The sequence below is a fragment of the Trachemys scripta genome, chromosome 8 (genome assembly GCF_013100865.1).
Source record: "Trachemys scripta elegans isolate TJP31775 chromosome 8, CAS_Tse_1.0, whole genome shotgun sequence".
NCBI classification, from domain to species: domain Eukaryota; kingdom Metazoa; phylum Chordata; order Testudines; family Emydidae; genus Trachemys; species Trachemys scripta.
In genome coordinates, this window is record NC_048305.1 from 54,548,743 (window position 1) to 54,568,919 (window position 20,177).

Genomic DNA, 20,177 nt, shown 5'->3' on the forward strand with positions numbered 1-20,177 from the left:
ACCACAGAATATGACCTCAGAAATCTTAAGTGCCACACATGAGTGAGTGCCGTGCTAGTGTGAACACAGAAGCTCGAGTGTTTTGCAATATGGCCACTCACTCAAGCTAGGCTAACTCAAGAAGTAACTTGAGTGTAGATAACTCAAATTAATTCTGCAGTGTATAGTTTTCACATGAGTAAGGCTACGATTTAGTCATGGAGGTCGCGGAAGTCATGGATTCCATGACTTCCCAAGACCTCTGTGACTTCAGCCTGCAGCGGCTGGGAGCTGCAGGGTACCCTCGTGGGCGGCAGAGGGACCCTGGAGCTCTGAACAGTCCCCACAACTGCCCAGCGACTTCCAATTTTGTCGTGGATATTTTTAGGGTTTCCGTGAATTTTTCTTTATTGCCTCTGACCTGTCCGTGACTTTTACTAAAAATATTAATGACAAAATCTTAGCCTTACATATGAGGTAGCAGATTGAGTTTAAAAACTATAGTGGATCTTGGGACTGCCTCTCTTTCCCCTTAAAAAACACCCCTTCCATGCTGCCTCAAAAGAAGCCCATGCAGCAGGGACACTCCACCAATCCCCCACAAGAAGCCTGGGCACAGGGACCCCTTCCAAGACAGCCCTTCCAACCACCACCACCACCGCCGCCCAGCATACCAGCCTCTCACTTTCCTAGGTACCAAATGCTCTTACTCAGAGTTAGCTCTCAGCGCCCCGATGCATAGCACTTCAGTAACTGCTGTACATTTGGTGTCTAAAAAGTTGAGAAGTGTGCTGGGACACTAGCGGTTACCTGATAGGATTCACGAAATTCCACACTAATGGTTGGTAGCCAAGGACTTAGCCACTGGATTCTTGAATTAGAAATTTTAACTAAAGAAATGCAATTTTTACAATAAACATGATGTTCCTCATTTCTTTAGCTTCCACTAACTTCTGCATTTGCAACAGTACAGCTATTACTTTATAGAAGTGTCAGTTACAATTGCTAGGAGAACACAGCACAGTTACCTTAATGTTAATTCCACCTAGGGCACCCTGTGAACTCTCACTGGTTTTGAAGTTATTGCAGTGGTGAATTTTGTTACCCTCCAAAATGGCTGTGCTTCCTGGGTGAAGCTCAACACCAGCACCCTGTACATTAAAACAAAAAAATTAAATCCTGAAAGTAAGGATTGCCACAGGAAAAGCATTCAGCGTACAGTCAAGTATGTAAAAAGTGGTTCTGCAATTTCGTATGAATATAAGATGTCAAAATTGGTCCACTGCAATTTATTATAGTGAGGAATGGAAACCCATAAAACTATGCAATTATGGGACCTTACAACTCCTGCTCACACTGGAATGAAGGGTGGAGTGGAATCACTATTCATTGCTTAGCATTTACTACTTTAAAATTACATCTTCAGGGATATATTTTAGTCACTACATCAGTGTTTTACATGTAAAAAGTATCAAGCATGAAAATATTGCTTAATAATTCTCAATTTGGTTTTTAATAAGTAGGAAAGCAACTCCCAGCTAACACTTAATTCCATAGGTGAGGATAGCACTCTACCCTAGTAACACCACAAATAAAAACAAGGCTGCTGCCCTGAAGAGTTTAAACAAATTAGCTACAGAAAATTGGAAGTTAACTGAAAATTACATGTAAGTTTTCAAAACAGAATTTGAACTTGAGGTATTTCCACTTGCAATTCAACAACAGTATTTGTCCTGTTTTTTTAAAAAAAGCTTCTGTATGCATGTTAACATTTTATACTTGCTTGTATATTAAATTTATTTTTTGATATTCATGCAGACTCACCTGAGCTCCAGTAATCTCACTGTTTGTAATAGTCAGAGAAGCTCCAGTAAGCACACAGACTCCTGTTCCTTCACATTTCAATATACAGTTTACAAAAGTCATATGACCAGATTCAACCACCACAATACCATCAACAGTCCCCTGTTGTACTAAAGTGAGGTGCATTAGTTTCACATTTTGGGCTTTGGATACCACAAAACTCTCATGAGTAGGCTCTGAAACTATCACAATTTCTTCTGGCTTTCCAGCTCCTAGTTGAAAGAAGAAAAGCACTGTAAACATTTATTTCCACACTATATGTAAAGCAGCGAATACCTTTTTGCTGTTTGATTAACTGTTACAATGTTTGGGTTAAAATGAGTATTTCTCAGTGAGGTGTTTTGTTTTGTTTTTTTAAGTACCAAATTAATTACAACGAATGACTTGCCTATAAAAAAAACGTTACCTACCTTTCATAACTGATGTTCTTAGAGATGTGTTGCTCATGTCCATTCCAAGTAGGTGTGTGCGTGCTGCGTGCACGATTGCCTCTCTAGTCCCTTGAGAAAGCATCTAACCATGGGGTTAGCAAATACTGACCGCCCCGCTGCACCTGGGTGGAAAGAGGAAGTAAGAGCCAGATGCACCTTGATCGCTGAGACTGCCAGCCCCTGCTGCTTTAAGTAGAGTACCTAGCCCAGTATAAAGGGGACTGAAGACTGCGGCAGAGGGGTGCCCTTCTGCGAGGACCAAATAGAGAACCTTTTCTGCTTGGCCAGATAAGTGGCATGAGTGGAGGGCTTTCTACTGCCAAGGAGAATCTCCCTCAGTGAATTGGAGCATTGAAGCGCTAACGAGTTTAGCCATGAAATTCCCACGCTGTGAGGTGGAGGCTGGGGTGCTGGAGGTGGCCGTGGTCCTGCGTGATGAGGTCCGGAATCATGGGCAAGGCCGTGGGCATGTCCACCAAGAGGTGTAACAGAGTGGAGAACCAGTGTTGGGGTCATGCTGGCTCTGAGAATCAACAATGCCTTGTCCTGCTGGATTTGAGGAGGACCTTGTGGACGAGAGGGAAAGGCGGGAACACATACCACAAGGCACCCCGTCCACGAGAAGAGAAAGGCGTCTGTGATCAAGCTGGGGCTGTGGTTCAGAAAGGAGCAGAACTGCTGGCACTTCCTGTTGTTCCGTGTTGCAAACCGGTCTAACTGGGGAGACCCCCCACCTCTAGAAGATATTGCTGACGACATCCAGGCAGAGACACCATTCGTGGCCATGAAAGGATCTGCTGAGGCGATCGGCCAGTTCATTTTGTGAGCCTGGCAGCTATCATGCCTCCAACTGTATTGAGTGGGCGATGCAAAAGATCCAAACCTGAGGGCGTCCTGGCACAGGGGAGAGGAGCGAGCACCACCGTGTTTGTTTATATACAACATCACTGTGGTGTTCATAGATTCTAGGACTGGAAGGGACCTCGAGAGGTCATCGAGTCCAGTCCCCTATCGTCTGTCAACACCGATACACATTTGCCTTGGAGATGGGCCTGAAATGTGTGGCAAGCTAGACACGCTGCACGCAGCTCCCTGACAATGTGCAGCGATAGTTCCGCCTGGGACCATAGACCTTGAGTCCTGAGGTCGCCCATGTACACGCCCCACCCCAGCGCCAATGCATCTGAGACTAGTAAGAGCGATGGCTGAGGTTTGGAGAAGGGTACTCAAACTACTTGTGGATCGAGCCACTAGTGGAGGGATTCGAGAACCTGAGGAGAGAGCGTGACCAGTCTGTCTAGATGGTCCCGGTTCAGCCTGTTCTTTTGAGCCAGCCACACGTGAAGGGGACGGAGCTGCAACCTTACATGCTGCACCACATAAGGGCAAATGCCATATGTCCGAGCAATTTTAGTCCATCGTGGTGGGGAACCAGTGGAGACCTTCTATGATGGTGCTCGTGGCCAGAAAACAAGACTTGGGCAGGAACGCCCTGGCCTGAGTGGAGTCCAAGAGGGCGCCGATGAATTCTATTCTCTGAGTGGGAATTAAGGTCAACTTCGCCATGTTGAGAATGAGACCGAGGCCTGAGGAACATCACACCAAGTTCACGTGTTCCTCCACCTGGGCTTGAGGTGAGCCAGTCGTCTAAGTACAGGAAGACTTGTATCTGATGCTTTTGAAGAAAAGCTGCCACGACTGCCATGCACTTCAACACCTAGGGGGCCGCTGATAGGTCGAAGGGGAGGACCGTGAACTGGTAGTGCGTGTTGCTGACCATAAATTGCAGAAACCTTCTGTGGAACAGAATTATGGAGATGTGGAAGTACGCGTCCTTCAAATCAAGGGTGGCGTACCAATCCCCCAGATCCAGAGAGGGAATGATGGAAGCCAGGGAGACCATCCGGAACTTCAATTTCTTTATGAATCTGTTGAGGTTTCGCAGGTCTAAAATGGACCTAAGACCACCCTTGGCGTTGGGCATTAAGAAGTAATCTGAACTCCAAAAGAACCTCCTCTACCGCCCCGAGTTGTAGGAGCGTTTGTACCTCCTGTACTAGAAGTTGCTCGTGAGAAGGATCCTTGAAGAGGGACGGGGAAGGTCGGTGGGAGGGAACAGAATTGGAGAGAATATCCCAATTCTACAGTGCTCAGGATCCAGTGGTCTGAGGTTATTTGAGCCCAGACGCTGTAGAAAGGAGATAGCTGGCTCACAAAAGGAGAGGAAGGATCCAGGTATTGAACTGGTGCTCTGTCCTCGGGCACACCTTCAAAAGTTAGCCTTTGAGCTCAAAGGCTGCTTAGCCTGGCCCTGGCCAGAGGAGAACTGAGATGGGCATCTCCTGTTACTTCTGCCCCACTTCCTGCTATAGTTCTGGCAAGGAGGGGCAGAGTAGAAGTATGAGGCAACGGTGTGTGCAACCCCATAAACTTGAGGGTCACCCGCGACTCCTTAAGGGTATGAAGCCTTGAGTCTGTTCTGCAAAGAGGCCAGAGCAGTCAAAGGACAGGTCCTAGATTGTATTGTGGACCTCATGCAGGAGCCGAGACCTGCAGCCAAGAACTGCGTCTCATGGCTATGGCAATGGCCATATTGTGGGTGGCAGAGTCTGCTGAGTCCAGGGCAACCTGAAGAGAGCTCCTGGCAACCACCTTGCCCTCCTCCAGGACCCCCCCAAACTTGGAGCAGAAGTCAGCTGGGAGCAATTCCTGGAATTTGGCCAGAGAACTCCAGGAGTTATAAGCATAGTGGCTCAGGACCACTTGCCGGTTCACAATGCAAAGCTGGAGCCCCCCGGTGGAGTAGACTTTCCGACCACAGAGGTCCAGCTTCTTCACATCCTTGGACTTGGACATAGGCTCCGGTTGCTCCTGCTGCTCCTTGTGGTTAGCCGCCTCTACCACCAAGGTCCTAGGCTGGGAGTGGGCAAAGAGGTGTTCGTATCCCTTAAATGGCACAAAGTATTTACACTCCTCCCCCTCGGCAGGATGGCGGTGGGTGTGTGCCACGCCACCTTGGTGGTATTTTGTATAGTTTTAATGAGGGGCAAAGCCACCCTCAAGGGCCCTTCAAGAGCCAGAATGTCCATCACTGGGTCCGTGTCCTCAGAGGCCTCCTCTGCCTGCAAGTTCAGGTTCTGGGCCATCTTCCTGAGTAGGTCCTGATGGGCCCTGGTGTCCATACCAGGCAATGTGGTGGAGGTCTCTGCCACCACATCATCTAGGGAGGACGAGGACGATGCCCTTGGTGGCATTGGGTCTTCCTGACCCTCCAGCTCACAGGGATCCACCTGCCTGAAGGCCCATTGAGCGGAGCAGGTGGCAGCTGCAGTACTGAGTGCCACAGCCGCTGTGGTGCCAGTGCCCATATTGTACCCAGTCTTGACTGTTTGTTCCGTCTGGGCTTCCGCATCCTGATCACGGGGAGGCTCCCTGGTGACAGAGGAGGTCGATGGAGGCATCCAAGCCTCTGATACCATCGACAGGGACCTAGAACTGGGCCCTTGGGCTTGGTGGTAGGCCCATGGAGTCCAAAAGGGCCACCAAATCAGCCCCTGCCACTGCAGCAGCCAGGACAATATAGGCACCAGCTGCCCCTTGTCCTGCCTCGGGCGGTGCTGGGAGCAGGCCTGGCTATGCCGGGATGTGTAGGAGTCCACCTCTGAGGAGAAGTCCGAGCCTGACCAGGATGGTGCAGACCTAGACAGTGCTGGGGAATGCTACTGCATCATAGGCTTGCCCCTATGACGGACGAGCGCCGGAACTACTGTCTGTGCCGGAGCACGAGCTGGCGGGGCAGGAGACTGTGCCGTCATGGTGATCAGGTCCCTTGGTGCCTCAAAGGTGTCTGGCATGAAGGGAAGATCCAGCTCCTCCTGCACTGGGGAGTCCACCAGGACCAGACTCGACGGATCTCCCCAAGAGGCCAGAGTCCATAGTGCCAGCATAGACAGACCCAAGGTTGGTCCGCTGTCTTAGTAGGGGTGTGCCCCATGTCCACTCTCTTCTTTTTGTGCAGCACTGAAGACTGAGTGGTGTCTCATACTGGAGCTGGTTCTCAGTGCCGGGAATGGCGGTGCAGAGGCTCCTTAAATGAGTCCTTTCTCGGTGCCATGGCCTCCTGCACCGAGGCTGGCGCACTACACACCAAAGTGCCCAACCCCGGGTCCGACATTGTCTGGGCTAGCTGAGGGCAAAGGGCTGACTTCATCAAAAGGAGTTTCAGCTGAAAGTCCCGCTCCTTTTTGGTCCTGGGCTTAAAGCCCTTGCAAATTTTACTGTTGGACTGTGTCCTTCGCCCAGGCACTTGAGACAGGAGTCATGTGGGTGTCCCTTGGGCAGGAGCCTGAGGCAAGAGCCGCACTGCTTGAAGCCCTGAGACCTTCCCAGAGATGGGACTGCGAGGGAGGGGTAACCCCCAACATAAACTTAACTAACTACAACTTTACAAACTATTACAGATAGAGATGAGAAGAGAATCCACTCTAGAGAATCACTTGCAAACGCAAGAGAAAAGCTGCTCCAATGACCATCACTGGTGGTAAAAAGGAACTGAAGAGGTGGCGGGTCGGCAGGGACCGCCATGAACGCACCACTCCGGGGGGCTCCACAGCCGACATAACGGGTACCACTAGGGAAAACCTTCCAATGATTGTGCACATGGCGCGCACACACCTACTTGGAATTGACATGAGCAATCATTCGAAGAATTTAAGTTATCCAAATTTGTTCCCTCTCCAGATCTACTTGTTTCATTGCATGTGCCATGTTGCATTGAACCAGGACCTAATAATGATACACATTTAACATGCTGGTAAAATGCCAAGTGAAAATAGCAGAACATTATTATGCTTTCCTCAGTCTTAGTTCTATAAGCCTGGTGCTCAAAACACAGAAGTTCTGAAGACATGGAGAAATAAGTATCACTGTGGAGACAAATTCTGAGAACTCTATTTGTTAACGCAATACGCAGCTGCAGTGCTGTCTGTTAACAATTGAACGTGACCCATGAAGCAGTAGCAGAAGAGATTTTTAGAATCCACCTTACTGCTCCATTCTAGAAAATGTATCCAGAGCTTGGTCTCACACAAACAGTCAACTTCTGCAATGTGCCCAAAGAAATGAAACTTCCTTCTTCCTGTTCTGTGAAGTTCCACCAGTGGAGATTCCTGAGGATTTAAAGAATATTCAGCAGAGCTCCTATATGATTCATATTTGGAGTGTATTTTGCTTCCAACACCACTAGATATCTGCGAGCTCCCGGCACCAATGAATGACCTTAAAAGATCTGCCTCTATATGAAAAAGGTTCATGTCAGAGCTGATGTTATTGGCGTCCGAGACTTCAGTACTCGTAGAAGTCATAGGCATAACAGTCATGGACCCTGATCTGTTTTGAACTGACTTTATTGTGGAATTTATTCCTCATTTTCTTGGCTTTGAAACTAAAAGAGGTCTACTCTATTCAGTCAAAGGACAGCTGATTCAACATCAGAGTCAGGGTTTGAGCTTTTAAAGCCTCTTTGATGAGGATGGCATAAAACCTCTGCTGCTTACTGGTGCAGACTTGAGATTTGAAGGCTCTGCACACAGTGCAGCAGTTTGGGGAACAGGCTTACTGTAAGCAGAACAAACAGCAAATGCATGTGTCTGCCTCAAGGAACCAGGAGAGAAATGACATAAACTGCTTAAATTCACCTTTCTTATCAGAATCCTTGGAAGTGTGATCAGCAGGGATCAAAAATCCTAGAACTCTAAGTCCAAAATAAAAATAAAATGTGCAAGGCAACAACCGTTTTACCCAATGTACTAAGTTATAGTTTGGGATGAAAACAACAGAAGTCAATTGAGAGGGCTGGGTCTGCATAGCCTTTTGCAGTCCATGCTATGAACATCTGCTGCTATGAGAGGACACTGATGTAGCCTTAAAGAAACTAACTGTTCTCAAGTTCGAATAGGCCGAGGCCACCGCAAAGAACCTTAACTTTATTTCTCTATTCTGAGTTTTCTGACCATAATGTTACATTAACCTATTTTGCATTTAAAATTTTTTCTATTTATACAGTAAAGCCTGTCTTAAGTAAATATCTAAGGGATCAGCAAAGATTTGTTGAAGAGATGTTTTGAAGTGGTCTGATACTGTTGCCTGTTAGTGATCTTTAGCAGAGAGTTCACTATTTAGGTAGAATACATGATACTGTGGTATAAGTGTTTTAGTGATGGTTACATTATTTACACTCATAAGTAGCTCCTCAAAGAGCTTGAAAGAGAAGGTGATGGAATCTGGTTATACTGTGGCATAAAACAGGCAAGCCCATTAAGGCAAAGTGCCTGATGTAATTGAGAACTTGCTCTGATCCAGTAAAATCAAAAATCCAAACTAGGAACCCAGGAACAGGTATAAAGCAGCCAACATTAAGAGCACGGCTACACTAAGAGTTTACAGAGGTGCAGCTGCACTGCTGTAAACCCTCTAATGGAGCCTGTTCTAAGCCAACAGGGGAGAGCTCTCCTGTTTGGCTTAACTACTCCTGCCCCCGTGAGTGTCAGAAGCTATGTCGGTGGGAGAAGCTCTTCTGCTGACATAGTGCTGTTCACACCAGTGCTTATGTCAGTGTAACTTATGTTGCTCAAGGGGATGATTTATTCACATCCCTAGGCAACATAAGCTTTGCCAACATAATCTGTAGTGTAGTCATAGCCTTAGTTTCCTTTCTCATGGATGTTTTGAATGAATGACTGAATGGTTTAAGACATATCAGGAGCCAAGGGTTTGTGCATGCATGTATTACGGACTGTGGCAAATTGCTGGCACTATAATGATGGGTCCCGTGCTTTCTCCTCTTGTGGGGGTTCAGGGCAATGTTTCTCACCCCTGAAGTGGGGTATCAACTGTCCAACTAGTGTCCCCAAAAAAAGGGAGTGGAGAGGGAGGGACCCAGACCCGCCCTCTACTCCAGGTCCCAGCCCAGGGGCCCTAGGGATAGCGGTGAACCACTTGAACTAGCAATTCCTTCCCCTGGGCTACTTCCCTCTCCGGCCCTTCAGCTTGTGGGGCTTCCTGCCCTCTCCCCACTTGGGCCAAGTTTCTCCCAACCTCTTGTGTCTGCAGAGTCCCTCTGCTCTGCACAAGCCAGGTTTCCCTTTACCTAGGGTCTTGGTCTTCTGGCCCACCACAACACTTCTCCAAACTGCTCTCTGCTTCAACTCCTTCAAACTGCTCTCCTCCAAACTGTTCGCTCCAACACCAAACCACTCTGCTTCAACTCCTCCAACTATCTGATTGAAGCAGGGGTTTATCAGGTTACTGGCTTCAGGTACTCTAATTGGCTTAATTCGTTTCAGGTGCTCTAATTAATCTGTAGCAGCCCCTCTTCCCTCTACAGGGAATAAGGCTCCCATCATCCTGGGGCTTACATATCTCCCATTTATCACTCTCCTGCTGTCCTCTGGCCGTGCTATATCACAGGACATATTTAGTCCTGGCGGATGAGACAAATAGGATCTAGGAATAGACTTAATTTCAATACAGCTAGTTTGATGAAGACAAAGGTAACAAGCATCTGAGTTCATACTGCACAGATGGCCCATGTTTTCCAGCATACACCATTCTTGAGCATTCATTAGACCTATCTGCTCTGAAGACTCCTAGGATCACAGAGACATTTGTTCACCTAAAGCAAGCAAAGCAGAGAGGCTGCCATTTCGGAGACCAGTGTAGACAGTCGCTCAGAAGCATGACACGAAGTTACAGAGCTAGCCAGCTTGGGTAAGCCGTAAGAGGAATACTTACTAGCATATCTTCTGTTTCTCATCCATTTTAAATAAACCCTCCTGAAGAGAAGGCCTGACTAGATTTAAGAAAAACCAGTCTAGGGAATAATCTGGAAGGTTGAATGGGAGTTTAGAACTTGAGTTGTCCACAACTGGGATGCAAGAGGAAGTTTAAGTCACCTGGATTGTTGCCAAATAACTTTACATAATGCTATTGCTTAATTATTGCTTATTCAAGTGTGACGCTAGTGCAAATCTATCAAGTTGTGGATTGACTAGGATCTCAGAGATATCTTCTAATCTAAGGGCTTACCAGATGAAAGAGTACTTCTAGATGCAATGTCATCACTTTAAGAGGAAGTCAGGCAAGTGCTGAAAGATGAGATGGAGAGTACTTTAAAAATAAACTGTTACGGGTACCAAAGAGTGGAAAAATCTGTTAATGTCAAAAACAGATTCATTCTTTTTCCAATTAAAAGGACCTAGAGCTTCAATTTTGCACCTGAAATCAGTTGCAGGTGTACATGACAGAACTGAAGTTAAATCATTTGTGCCTGACATTTTGCACTTGCACTGAGTGTATATGCATGATTGGCACGCCAGTTTAGATCCTATTAAAAATTAGGGCCAAGACGTCATCTTCTACCAATACTAAATGCATCAATACTATTGGTGTTGGCCAAGCTAAGGAAATTTTTTCAGAAGGCTTCAGTGAAGAGGGACATATACTTTGGGGCTATTTATTGAGTTTTGGTTTTAATTTTCAGTTTCTTGGTTGAGTAACCTGAAGAAAAAAAAATCTAGTTGCTAACCTGTCAAAAAAGGATATAAAAAGATTTTAGTCCTCACATTTACTACTTCCATATTCACTTGTTAACTAGGAATGCTGCCATTCATCAACAAGACTACTACATTACTGGTTTCTTAACAATGAATAAGGCTAAGATTTAGTCATGGGTATTTTTAGTAAAAGCCATGGACCGGTCACGGGCAATACACAAAAATTCACGGCCTCTGACATGTCCATGACTTTTACTATAAATACCTCTTACTAAATCTTAAAGGTACCGCTGATGGGGAGCGGTCATCCCGGGGGGGGCTGCTGCTGGGGGGGGCTGGGGCCAGCTCCAGCACCGGCTGCACCGGGGACGGCTGCTGGGGGACACCCGGGGAAGAGGCTACTCCGGCCACTTGGGGACCGTCACCAGCAGCAGCTGCACTGGCCATCCGGGGCCTGCTGCTCAGGCTGTCCCCAGGGCCACTCCACCAGCGGCTGGCTATGGGGCTACTCCAGGAGGGGCCAGCGTGGCTGTCCCCGGGGCCACCTGAGCAGCTGGCCCTGGGGTCAGCCACATTGGCCCCCACAGAAGTCAGAGGTCATGGAATCCGTGACTTCTGTGACAAACATGGAGCCCTAACAATTCTTACTGAATTAATATATCACTACATTCCTTATATACTGCATTCAGTTGCACAGTATTTTTACACCAGGGTGACTAGCACAACTTTTATTCTGTCTGTTTTCAGATTCAGTGTTACTAATCCCATTAGAATTCACAGTGGGTTCCCCACTGCCTCCCTATTTACTTGTAGTAATTGCTGATCTGAAGGACTGCTTTATATAGTTACAATTTGTAACGTTAAAAGTAAGTAGAATGCATTACTGACCTTGAATAATAATATCCTCAGTTAACATGGAGAGGTTTACAGCCTTATATTCTCCCGGGAAAATGACCACACTATCGCCACTGTAACAGCTATCCAAAGCCATGTTTAAATTATCATGTTGAAGCAGTGTCTCAACAGAAAAATCCTTAACCTGTAAAGGAAAGAGGGAGCAACAACTATTAAAACACACAAACACCATGAAACTTTTGAATTAACAGACAATCTTTTGAAATCTGCTGCACTGTTATTTCTTCGTGTCATTTACCTTTGCAGAGTTCATTTCAAACAGCAGGATTGCATGTTGTATGTGGAGTCCCATGTTCCTGCCCATCCCAATCCCCTGTGGAACATTCTCGAGCTTGCCTGGCTGCAGAGAGCAGCATAAAGGGAGTGACAAAAATGAACCTGCTCCTTTCCTGCCAGCTGCCCTCTTTTCCATAGCTAAGCTTTTTCCTCCATGACACCCTGTCTGATCTCCAGCCCCCTCCTGCTCTTTCCCCCTGGCCTTGGGGATTAGTTGCTCAAAACAGAGTAGCCTGCATGTTTGGAGTCATTTGGCTAAACTGTGGCAGCTGATCCCCACCAGTAGTTCCCCTTCCATGTTCTGTTGCAAGAAGAAAATCTTCACCCCATGTGGAGAACAAGGAACAATACACCTGGTCCCATGTCCCGGAGGAGACTCCCACCATTGCTACTCCCCCTTGACCCAAAACTCTTCATTGGAGGTGCTCAGAATGGAGTACTGGGGAGAGGAAACTCAACCCTCATGTGAAAGGTACCAGGTAGATGGTCTTTGAGAGCTCGAGAGGAGGGGAAAGAGATATTAGGAAGCGAATGTGATATGGCTCAGTGCCCGAGAGTGTGTATGATGGATGTATATATGTCATAGGGTGGCTGGCCCTGACTCCCCTTATATCTACCTGTGACAGGATTCTTTAAGGAGAGCAAAGCCATCTAGGCAGCTAACTAGCTAAAACATACCTGGGTCTGATAAAAGGCTCAGTTGGAGGGAAGTGCTCCCAAAGACTCTAGCACAGTGGTGGGCAGCCCGTGGGCCCCATGCGGCCCACCAGAGTAATCCGCTGGCAGGCTGCAAGACAGTTTGTTCACACTTGCACGGCCGCCTGCAGCTCCAAGTTCGCCATTCCCGGCCAATGGGAGCAGCAGGAAGCAGCGGACAGCGCGTCCCTGCAGCCGGCACCGCTTCCCGCAGCTCCCATAAGCTGGGGAACAACGAACTGCGGCCACTGGAAGCTGTGGGCGGCCATGCAAATGTAAACAAAGTGTCTGGCGGCCTGCCACCGGATTACCCTGACGGGCTGCATACGGCCTGCACGTTGCCCACCACTGCTCTAGCAGGAGGATAACTATGGCCTGTTCGCCTCCAAGCTGACACGTGAAAGGAGTAAAAAAGGGGCCAGCTGGCCTGAAGCATAATCCTGCTCCAAGAGGAGCGCTGTGGATGTACTCCTCATCTGAGAAGCATGAGTTTGTTTTGCATGATAACCCAGCTCTGGGATGGGTGCTAGGAACTCCTGAACTTGGAAGAGGGTGCTTGTCAGCATTAGCCCCCAGGTCAGAAGAAGGGTTGGAGTTAAGGGGCTTAATGAGATGCGGCTTTTTATACTCTGTAAAATAAGTTAATAAAACATCACAAAGAGTGTATCTTGTTCTGTTCCCAAGTCTGAGAAAATCATTGCATGACCTCAACAGAATAAGAGGGCAGCAGGACTGCAAGGCCACACCATACCCCAAGTGGGCATGCTTAATGGCATCTACCTGTTACAATATACTGTTGGCATAAAGGAAGAAAAAGTAAATGATGAAGGGAGGAGGAGGAGGAGAAAGATAAGGGGAGGGATTAGTAGAAGGAACAAATCATAATTGGGGCCCCTACCAAATTCACGGTCCATGTTGGTCAATTTCATGATGATAGGATTTTAAAAATTGCAAATTTAATTATTTCAGTGATTTAAATCTGAAATTTCACAGTGTTATAATTGTAAGGGTCGTGACCCCAGAAAAAGGAGTTGTGGAGTAGTTGCAAGGTTAGTGTAGGGGAGGCTGCAGTATTGCTACCCTTATTTCTGCATCTATCAGCACATGGTCATAGATTCCTGGAGTAACAGTACAAATGCCTTTCATACCAGACAAGGCGGGTGAGGTTATATCTTTTATTGCATTAACTTCTGTGGCTGAGAGAGACAAGCTTTCAAGCTTACTTAGAGCTCTACTTCAGGTCTGGGAAACGTACTCAAGTGTCACAGCTAAATACAAGTGGAACAGATTATTTAGCATAAGTAGTTCATACATATTTCAAGGGACCATTCAAGGTGAACAACCCTGCAGTGATAGAGAGGAAAGGAAAGGCAGGAGGGAAAGCCAGCTGGGGGAATTTTTAGTGCGTTATAGATTGTTGTAATAAGCTATAAATCCAGTGTGTCTACTCAATCCATGATTTTTAGTGCCTTGCAAAGTTATGAATTTAAGCTCCCAAACTCATCTTTTGAAAGTGTTGTGAAGGTTTCCTTTGAGAATGAAGACTGATAGGTCAGATACAGAGTGATCATTTTGTGAAAAGTATTCAACCACAGGTGATAGGGTGTTTTTTGTCTTTTATCATGTTCCCGTGTAAGTTCACTTGAGAGCATAGTGCTTGTCTAGCTTCACCAACATATTTGTTATTGGGGCATTTAGTGCATTGGATGAGGTACACCACATGTTGTGATTGGCATGTGTAGGACCCAGGGATCTTGAAAGGTGCGGGGGATGTTGATCACTGTAGCAGTGGAGATACGTCTGCAGGTTTTGCATCTCTTGTTGTGACAGGGTCCGGTGCCACTTTTGAATTGGTATGTTTTGGTCTATGGGGAATTTGCTTCTGATTATGAGCTTGGAGAATTGTTTGAAGACCAGAAGAGGAGTTTCAAGAAAGATATATCTTTCAGGATGGGGTCCCCATCAAGTATGGATTGTGGTGGTTTTGATGGTACCTCCATGTGGGTTCCAACATTGAGTGTTAGGTGACAATTATGGGGGTGTGGTTAGAGGAGGGTTTATTTCTGTATTGAAGCATGTTCTCTCAGGGTATTTGGATGACCTGTTCCATGAAGCAATCTACTTCTCTGGTGGAGTGTTCTTGTTTGGTGAAGGTGGTTTTGCGTGAATTGAGGTGTATACCCAGACACTCTCCTCAGAGCATATTCTGTGGTATCTGAGTGCCTGGCTGCAGATAACAGATTTCTTGGTGTGTTTGGGGTGGTTACTGGATCTATGAAGGTAGGTATGGTGATCTGTGGGTTTCTCATATATGGTTGTCTGTAGGGTTCCACTGTTGAAGCTGACCAGGGTGCCCAGGAAGTTGATGCTAGTGTGGGAGTGTTTCAGAGAGAGTTTAAGGGATGGGTGGTGGTGGTTGAAGTTGTGGTGGAAATCTATGAGGGAGTTTAAGTTGTTGTCCAGATGATGAAAATATCATTGATGTATCTCAGGTATATCATTAGTTTCTAGGGCATTCATGCCAGACAGAAGCCTTTGAGCTTTAGGATGTTTATGTAGAGACAAGCTTCTTGAGCGGGCCATAGGTCCCAAGTTTAAAGGTGCTCTAAGAGAGCCTCCCTAAGTGAGGAAGTCTGGTGAACAGTCTTCAAATGTAGAGGAGCAGAAGGAAAGGTTATTCACTTTGTGCAGTGAACTGCAGTTCTTTGAGATGTGTATCCCTGTTGGTGCTCCACTTTAGGGGGCAGTGCATCCCAGCGCCGTCGATCGGAGATTTATGGTCTCACGCATGCGCAGTTGGTGTTTCGTGGTGCTGTTGGTGCCGCATGTAGTGCACGCATGACCTGAGCCCCCAGTTCCTTCTCTACCACAGGGTCCTCACTGTGAATGCCGAAGTAGAGGGGAGGTGTGTGGGTAGTGGAGCACCCATAGGGACACACATCTCAAATAACTCCAGTTACTGCACAAGGTGAGTAACTTTTCCTCCTCCTTTGAGTAGTGTCCCTGTGGGTGCTCTTCTAAGGGCTGCAGGGACTTTGGGTTCGTTCGAGTCATTGAGATAAGTACTGTGAGACCCACTATGGCATCAGCCCTGGAGTCCTGTGTGACTGCATAGTGCTTTGCGAATGTTTGGATGGAGGCCCAAGTGGCCGCCTTACAGAGCTCTAGTATTGGAACGTTATTAAGGAATGCTACTGAAGATGAAATGGACCTAGTAGAATGTGCTCTAATGTGCTCTGGTAGTTCTGTATTCCAGATATGGTAGCATGTTTGAATGCATGAGGAAATCCATTTGGATAATAATCTCTGAGTAGATATAAAGTCTCCTTTCAAGCACTCAGTAGTAAAGATGAAAAGTCTAGGGGATTTCCTGAAAGGTTTGGTTCTTTCAAGGTAGAACACTAGCGCCCTTCTAATGTCTAGAGTGTGTAGGGCGGCTTCTGTTGGAGTACCATGAGGCTTAGAGTACAATGTCGGCAGGTGAATAGATTGGTTCATGTGAAATACTGAAGTTACTTTCGGTAAGAATTTAGGATGTGGACTTAGCGTGATCTTGTCCTTGAAGAATGTTGTGTAGGGGCACTCATGGCAGATCCTCCAATCTTGCTCATCCTTCTGGCCGAGGTAAGGGTGCCCAAGAAGGCTACTTTCATTGATAAGTGGAGTAATGAGTTGGTGGCTAATGATTCGAATGGTGGTCTGGTGAGGCATTTCAGTACCAGGTTGAGGTCCCATGTTGGTGTAAGTCATTGAACATCTGGTAAACATTTATGAAACCCTTGAGGAAGCATTTTGTAGTTGGGTGTGTGAACGTCAAAGTTCGATCTCTCGGTGGAATGCTGAAATTGCCGCAAGATGGACTCTGAGGGAGCTCATTGTTAAGCCAGTGCTTTTCAGCTCCAACAGTTGTTATAAAATTGATGGTGGTGGTGCTGAATTGCTTGTCAGGTGTCTTCCTTGACAACAGGTGGAGAACCTCCATTTTTAAAGGTAGGGTATTTCTCATAGTCAATTTCCTGCTGTTTAATAACATGTGTTTAACTTGTTCTGATCAAGTTATTTTGTCGTGGTGGAACCATTCAGGAGCCATGCCTGTAGGTGGAATATCTCCAGGTTCGGGTGGAGAATGCGACCATTGTGTTGAGTCACCATATCCAGTCAGCAAGGGAGAACTCGCGAGGTGTATATTGCTATGTGTAACAGGTAAGGAAGGATACCATGCCTGCCTGGGCCATGTCAGAACTATAAGGATAACCTTGTCCCTGTCTGCTTGTATCTTGTATATCACTGGTATCAATGAAAACACATACATGAGTTGTGCCTCACATTTGATGAGGAAGGCATCCCCTAGTGACCGTAGTCCCAGTCCTGATCTTGAGCAGAACATCGCACATTTGCGATTCATCGGGGATGCGAACAGATCGATGGTGGGAGTGTCCTACCGTTTGAAGATTGAACTCAGGACTTCTCCATTCATCTCCCATTCGTGATCTTGACAGAAGTACCTGCTGAGCATGTCTGTTGTTGCATTCTGACAGCCTGGCAGGTAACACGCTGAGATGTTTGGAATTGGTGCATACAACATAACAAAGTCTCATGGCTTCTGTGCATAGAGAATGTGAGCAAGCACCTCCTTGCCTGTTGATGTAGAACATGCAGGCGATATTGTCGGTCATAATTTGAATGGATTTGTTCCATATACGAGGTAGGAAATGTCTGCAGGCATTGCAGACTGCTTGTAGCTCTAGCAAATTGATGTGCAGTTAAGTCTCTCCCAGAGACCATTTGCCCTGTATGGTGTGTTGACCACATGTGAGCACCCCAGCAAATCAGTGAGGCATTTGTGGTGATCACTGTTGTCGGGGGTTCCTGTTGGAAAGGAATATCCATACAGACATTTTGTGGACTTGTCCACCATTGTAATGAGTTCTGGACACTTTGTGGAACTCTGAGATGTTTCTGTAGGTTGTGTTTGCTTGGTATGTATACCGTGCACAGCCAAGCTTGTAGGCATCACATATGTAATCTTGCATGTCATACCACGAACATCATGGCCGTCATGTGTCCTAGTAATTGTAGGACAGTACAAGCCCGAACTTGAGGACTGACTTGTACCTCTGAGATGAGGTTTGTGAATCTGATAAGGGTTAATGATGCCTTGGTTTTTATGGCATCGAGGTGTGCCCCAATAAAGTCTAGTTGTTGTACCAGGTTTATGGATGATTTTCGTTTGTTTATTTGTAGAATGAGCTCCCGGAATAGTGTGGTGGTGGATAGGTCGAATGGTAGTACTCTGTATTGGAAGTGTTCTTGTCCTATCGTTGATGCTGGCATTATCATATGGTCGCTGTTGCCTGTTTAAGGAGTCTCTAGGCTCTAATATGGTTGGTATCTCCTTCTCTTTGCAGGGTGGGTGTAAATCCCCCAGGTGCGGACCGTGGCCCAAGAGACCTTCATTGAATGAAGCACCTCGTCCATCTTCTGAGAGAAAAGTTATTCCCGGTCGAAAGGTAAGTCCTCTACTTTTGTCTGGAGTTCTTTTGATGTCCCTGAGGCCTGAAACCATGAGGCTTGGTGCGTTCCTACAGCTGTCTACAATGCTGCCTGAAGGACTGTTTTGGATATGAGCTGTCCCTCAGTGACAATGGCCTGCAATTGTGTCTGTTTTTTCCTCTGGGAGTTCAGATGTGAACTGGGCAAGTTTTCCATAGTTGCTGTAGTCGTATTTGGCCAATAGTGCTCAATAATTGGCCACTTGAAACTGAAGGGTGCAGGAGGAATATACTTTGCGTCCGAACAAGTCAAGTCTTTTGTGTTTTGTCATGGGGTGTAATCTTGAATTGTGGCTGTTCATTACGGTGATTTACTGCCTTGACAACTAGGGAGTTGGGAAGTGGGTGCGCAAATGGAAAAGTCTGCCCCCTTGGATGGTACATAGTATTTTCCATCTGCTCGTTTGCAGGTGGGCAGAATAGAAGCAGGTGTCTGCCAGACGGTCTCCACAGGATACAAGATGGCCTCATTGATGGCACTGGCAATTTTGGAGGTAGATGCGGGTTGCAGTATTTGTACCAGCTTGTGCTGCTTTGTCTTTACCTCCTCTAGTGGGATGTCGTGGCTTTGCAAGACTCTTGAAACTGTTTTAAAGTCATCTGCTGAGGCTAGCAGTGGGGGCATAATCGCCTCATCTGGGGAGGAAGATGAATTGTGTACAGAAGATGTCATGATCTGTGCCCATCTCTGTGTCCTCCCCCTTCCTGTGTCTCCCAGGGTTGTGGTGTGGGAGATGTTGGGTTAGAGCGCAGTTCGCGTCTATGCACTGTGGACAGTCTAGAAAGCTGAACCCTTTTTGAGCTCCACGGTTCCCAAAGCATCGGGAAAGCCATAGGAGGGTACATCCATGGGGGTCCACACCATGGTTGGTTCATCTGGTGTCTTGGACCCATGTGGCTCCACGTTGGTCAGTGGACCTTAGGTGAGGAGTGACGTAGAGATAGGAGGTACTGTCCCTGCATCTCCTCCTCCTCATCACTGGAGAACTGTGCTATGTCTTGTGGGCTGTGATCTCCTCTGGAGCCTGTGGGGGAGCCCTTGGCACCGAGGATCCGTAAATGTGGTGCAAATGAGATTTCTAAGTCTCTCTGGTACAGCGGTTGGTGCTGATTTCTGAGAAGTCGTTGGTGCCATGGGTGTTTTACCTTTCGTTGATAAAGTCGCTGCCGATTGGTGGTGGTGTTTGGCCGGTCCCATCAGTGACTATTTCGTGGTGTCTACCAGTGCCGACTGAGTTGTCAGTGCTGGGTGTGGATGCATGGTGCCTGACCCACTCAGTGCCGAGTCCCGTACCGGTGAGCTCGGTGCTGTGGAGGAGGCAGGTTTTCATCAGTGGCTCAACTCTGTTTCTTTTGCTCTGACCTTGGTGGTGCCGGAGGTGCCTGGAGTGTCATAGGTGCTCACTGGAGAGTAAGATGGCATCGGGGGTAGCAACCTTGCAGGAAACCGCCTCTGTTTTCATGGACCTCTCTGCAGAGATGTTTGAGCCCTCTTTTTTGGTTTTTCAGAGGGTAGGTCTCCTTTTCCATCTTAAGGAGGGCCCAGAGAGAATGTCTGCTTGTCCGTCTCAGGCTGGAAGGACTTCTCCATCAAGATCACTTTAAGCCGGACATCCCTGTCCCGTCAGGCTCTGGCTTTTGGGTTGCTGCAGTGGGGCATTACTGGGGAATATGCCCCTCACCCAGGCAGCATATGCATAAAGAGTGTCCGTCTGAAATGGGCACGGCATTGCAGCAGGAGCCGCATCGTCTGAAGCCTGGAGACCCCGGCATTTTAACTAGTGATGATTGACTAATTAACAAGGAAAAAAAAATTAACACTGACTAACTATCTCTATAACAACTTTATATAAATATTTATCTAAAAACTATTTAACGGTTTTAGGGAGAAGTGCTAACACTGCCCCTTTGCT

General features: G+C 47.0%; 1 protein-coding gene across 2 annotated transcripts in view; it reads right to left on the bottom strand.

Annotated features, from left to right (window-relative positions):
- The window catches only part of SHCBP1L (SHC binding and spindle associated 1 like), a 49,846-nt gene that overhangs the window by 4,564 nt on the left and 25,105 nt on the right, over nucleotides 1-20,177 (bottom strand). For both annotated transcript variants that reach the window (XM_034780446.1, XM_034780447.1), the window contains exons 7-9: nucleotides 11,714-11,864; nucleotides 1,804-2,054; nucleotides 1,008-1,130 (exon numbers count right to left, since the gene is read on the bottom strand). In XM_034780446.1, the coding sequence (XP_034636337.1) occupies nucleotides 1,008-1,130; nucleotides 1,804-2,054; nucleotides 11,714-11,864 (525 nt within the window). The remainder of the gene's footprint in view (nucleotides 1-1,007; nucleotides 1,131-1,803; nucleotides 2,055-11,713; nucleotides 11,865-20,177) is intronic.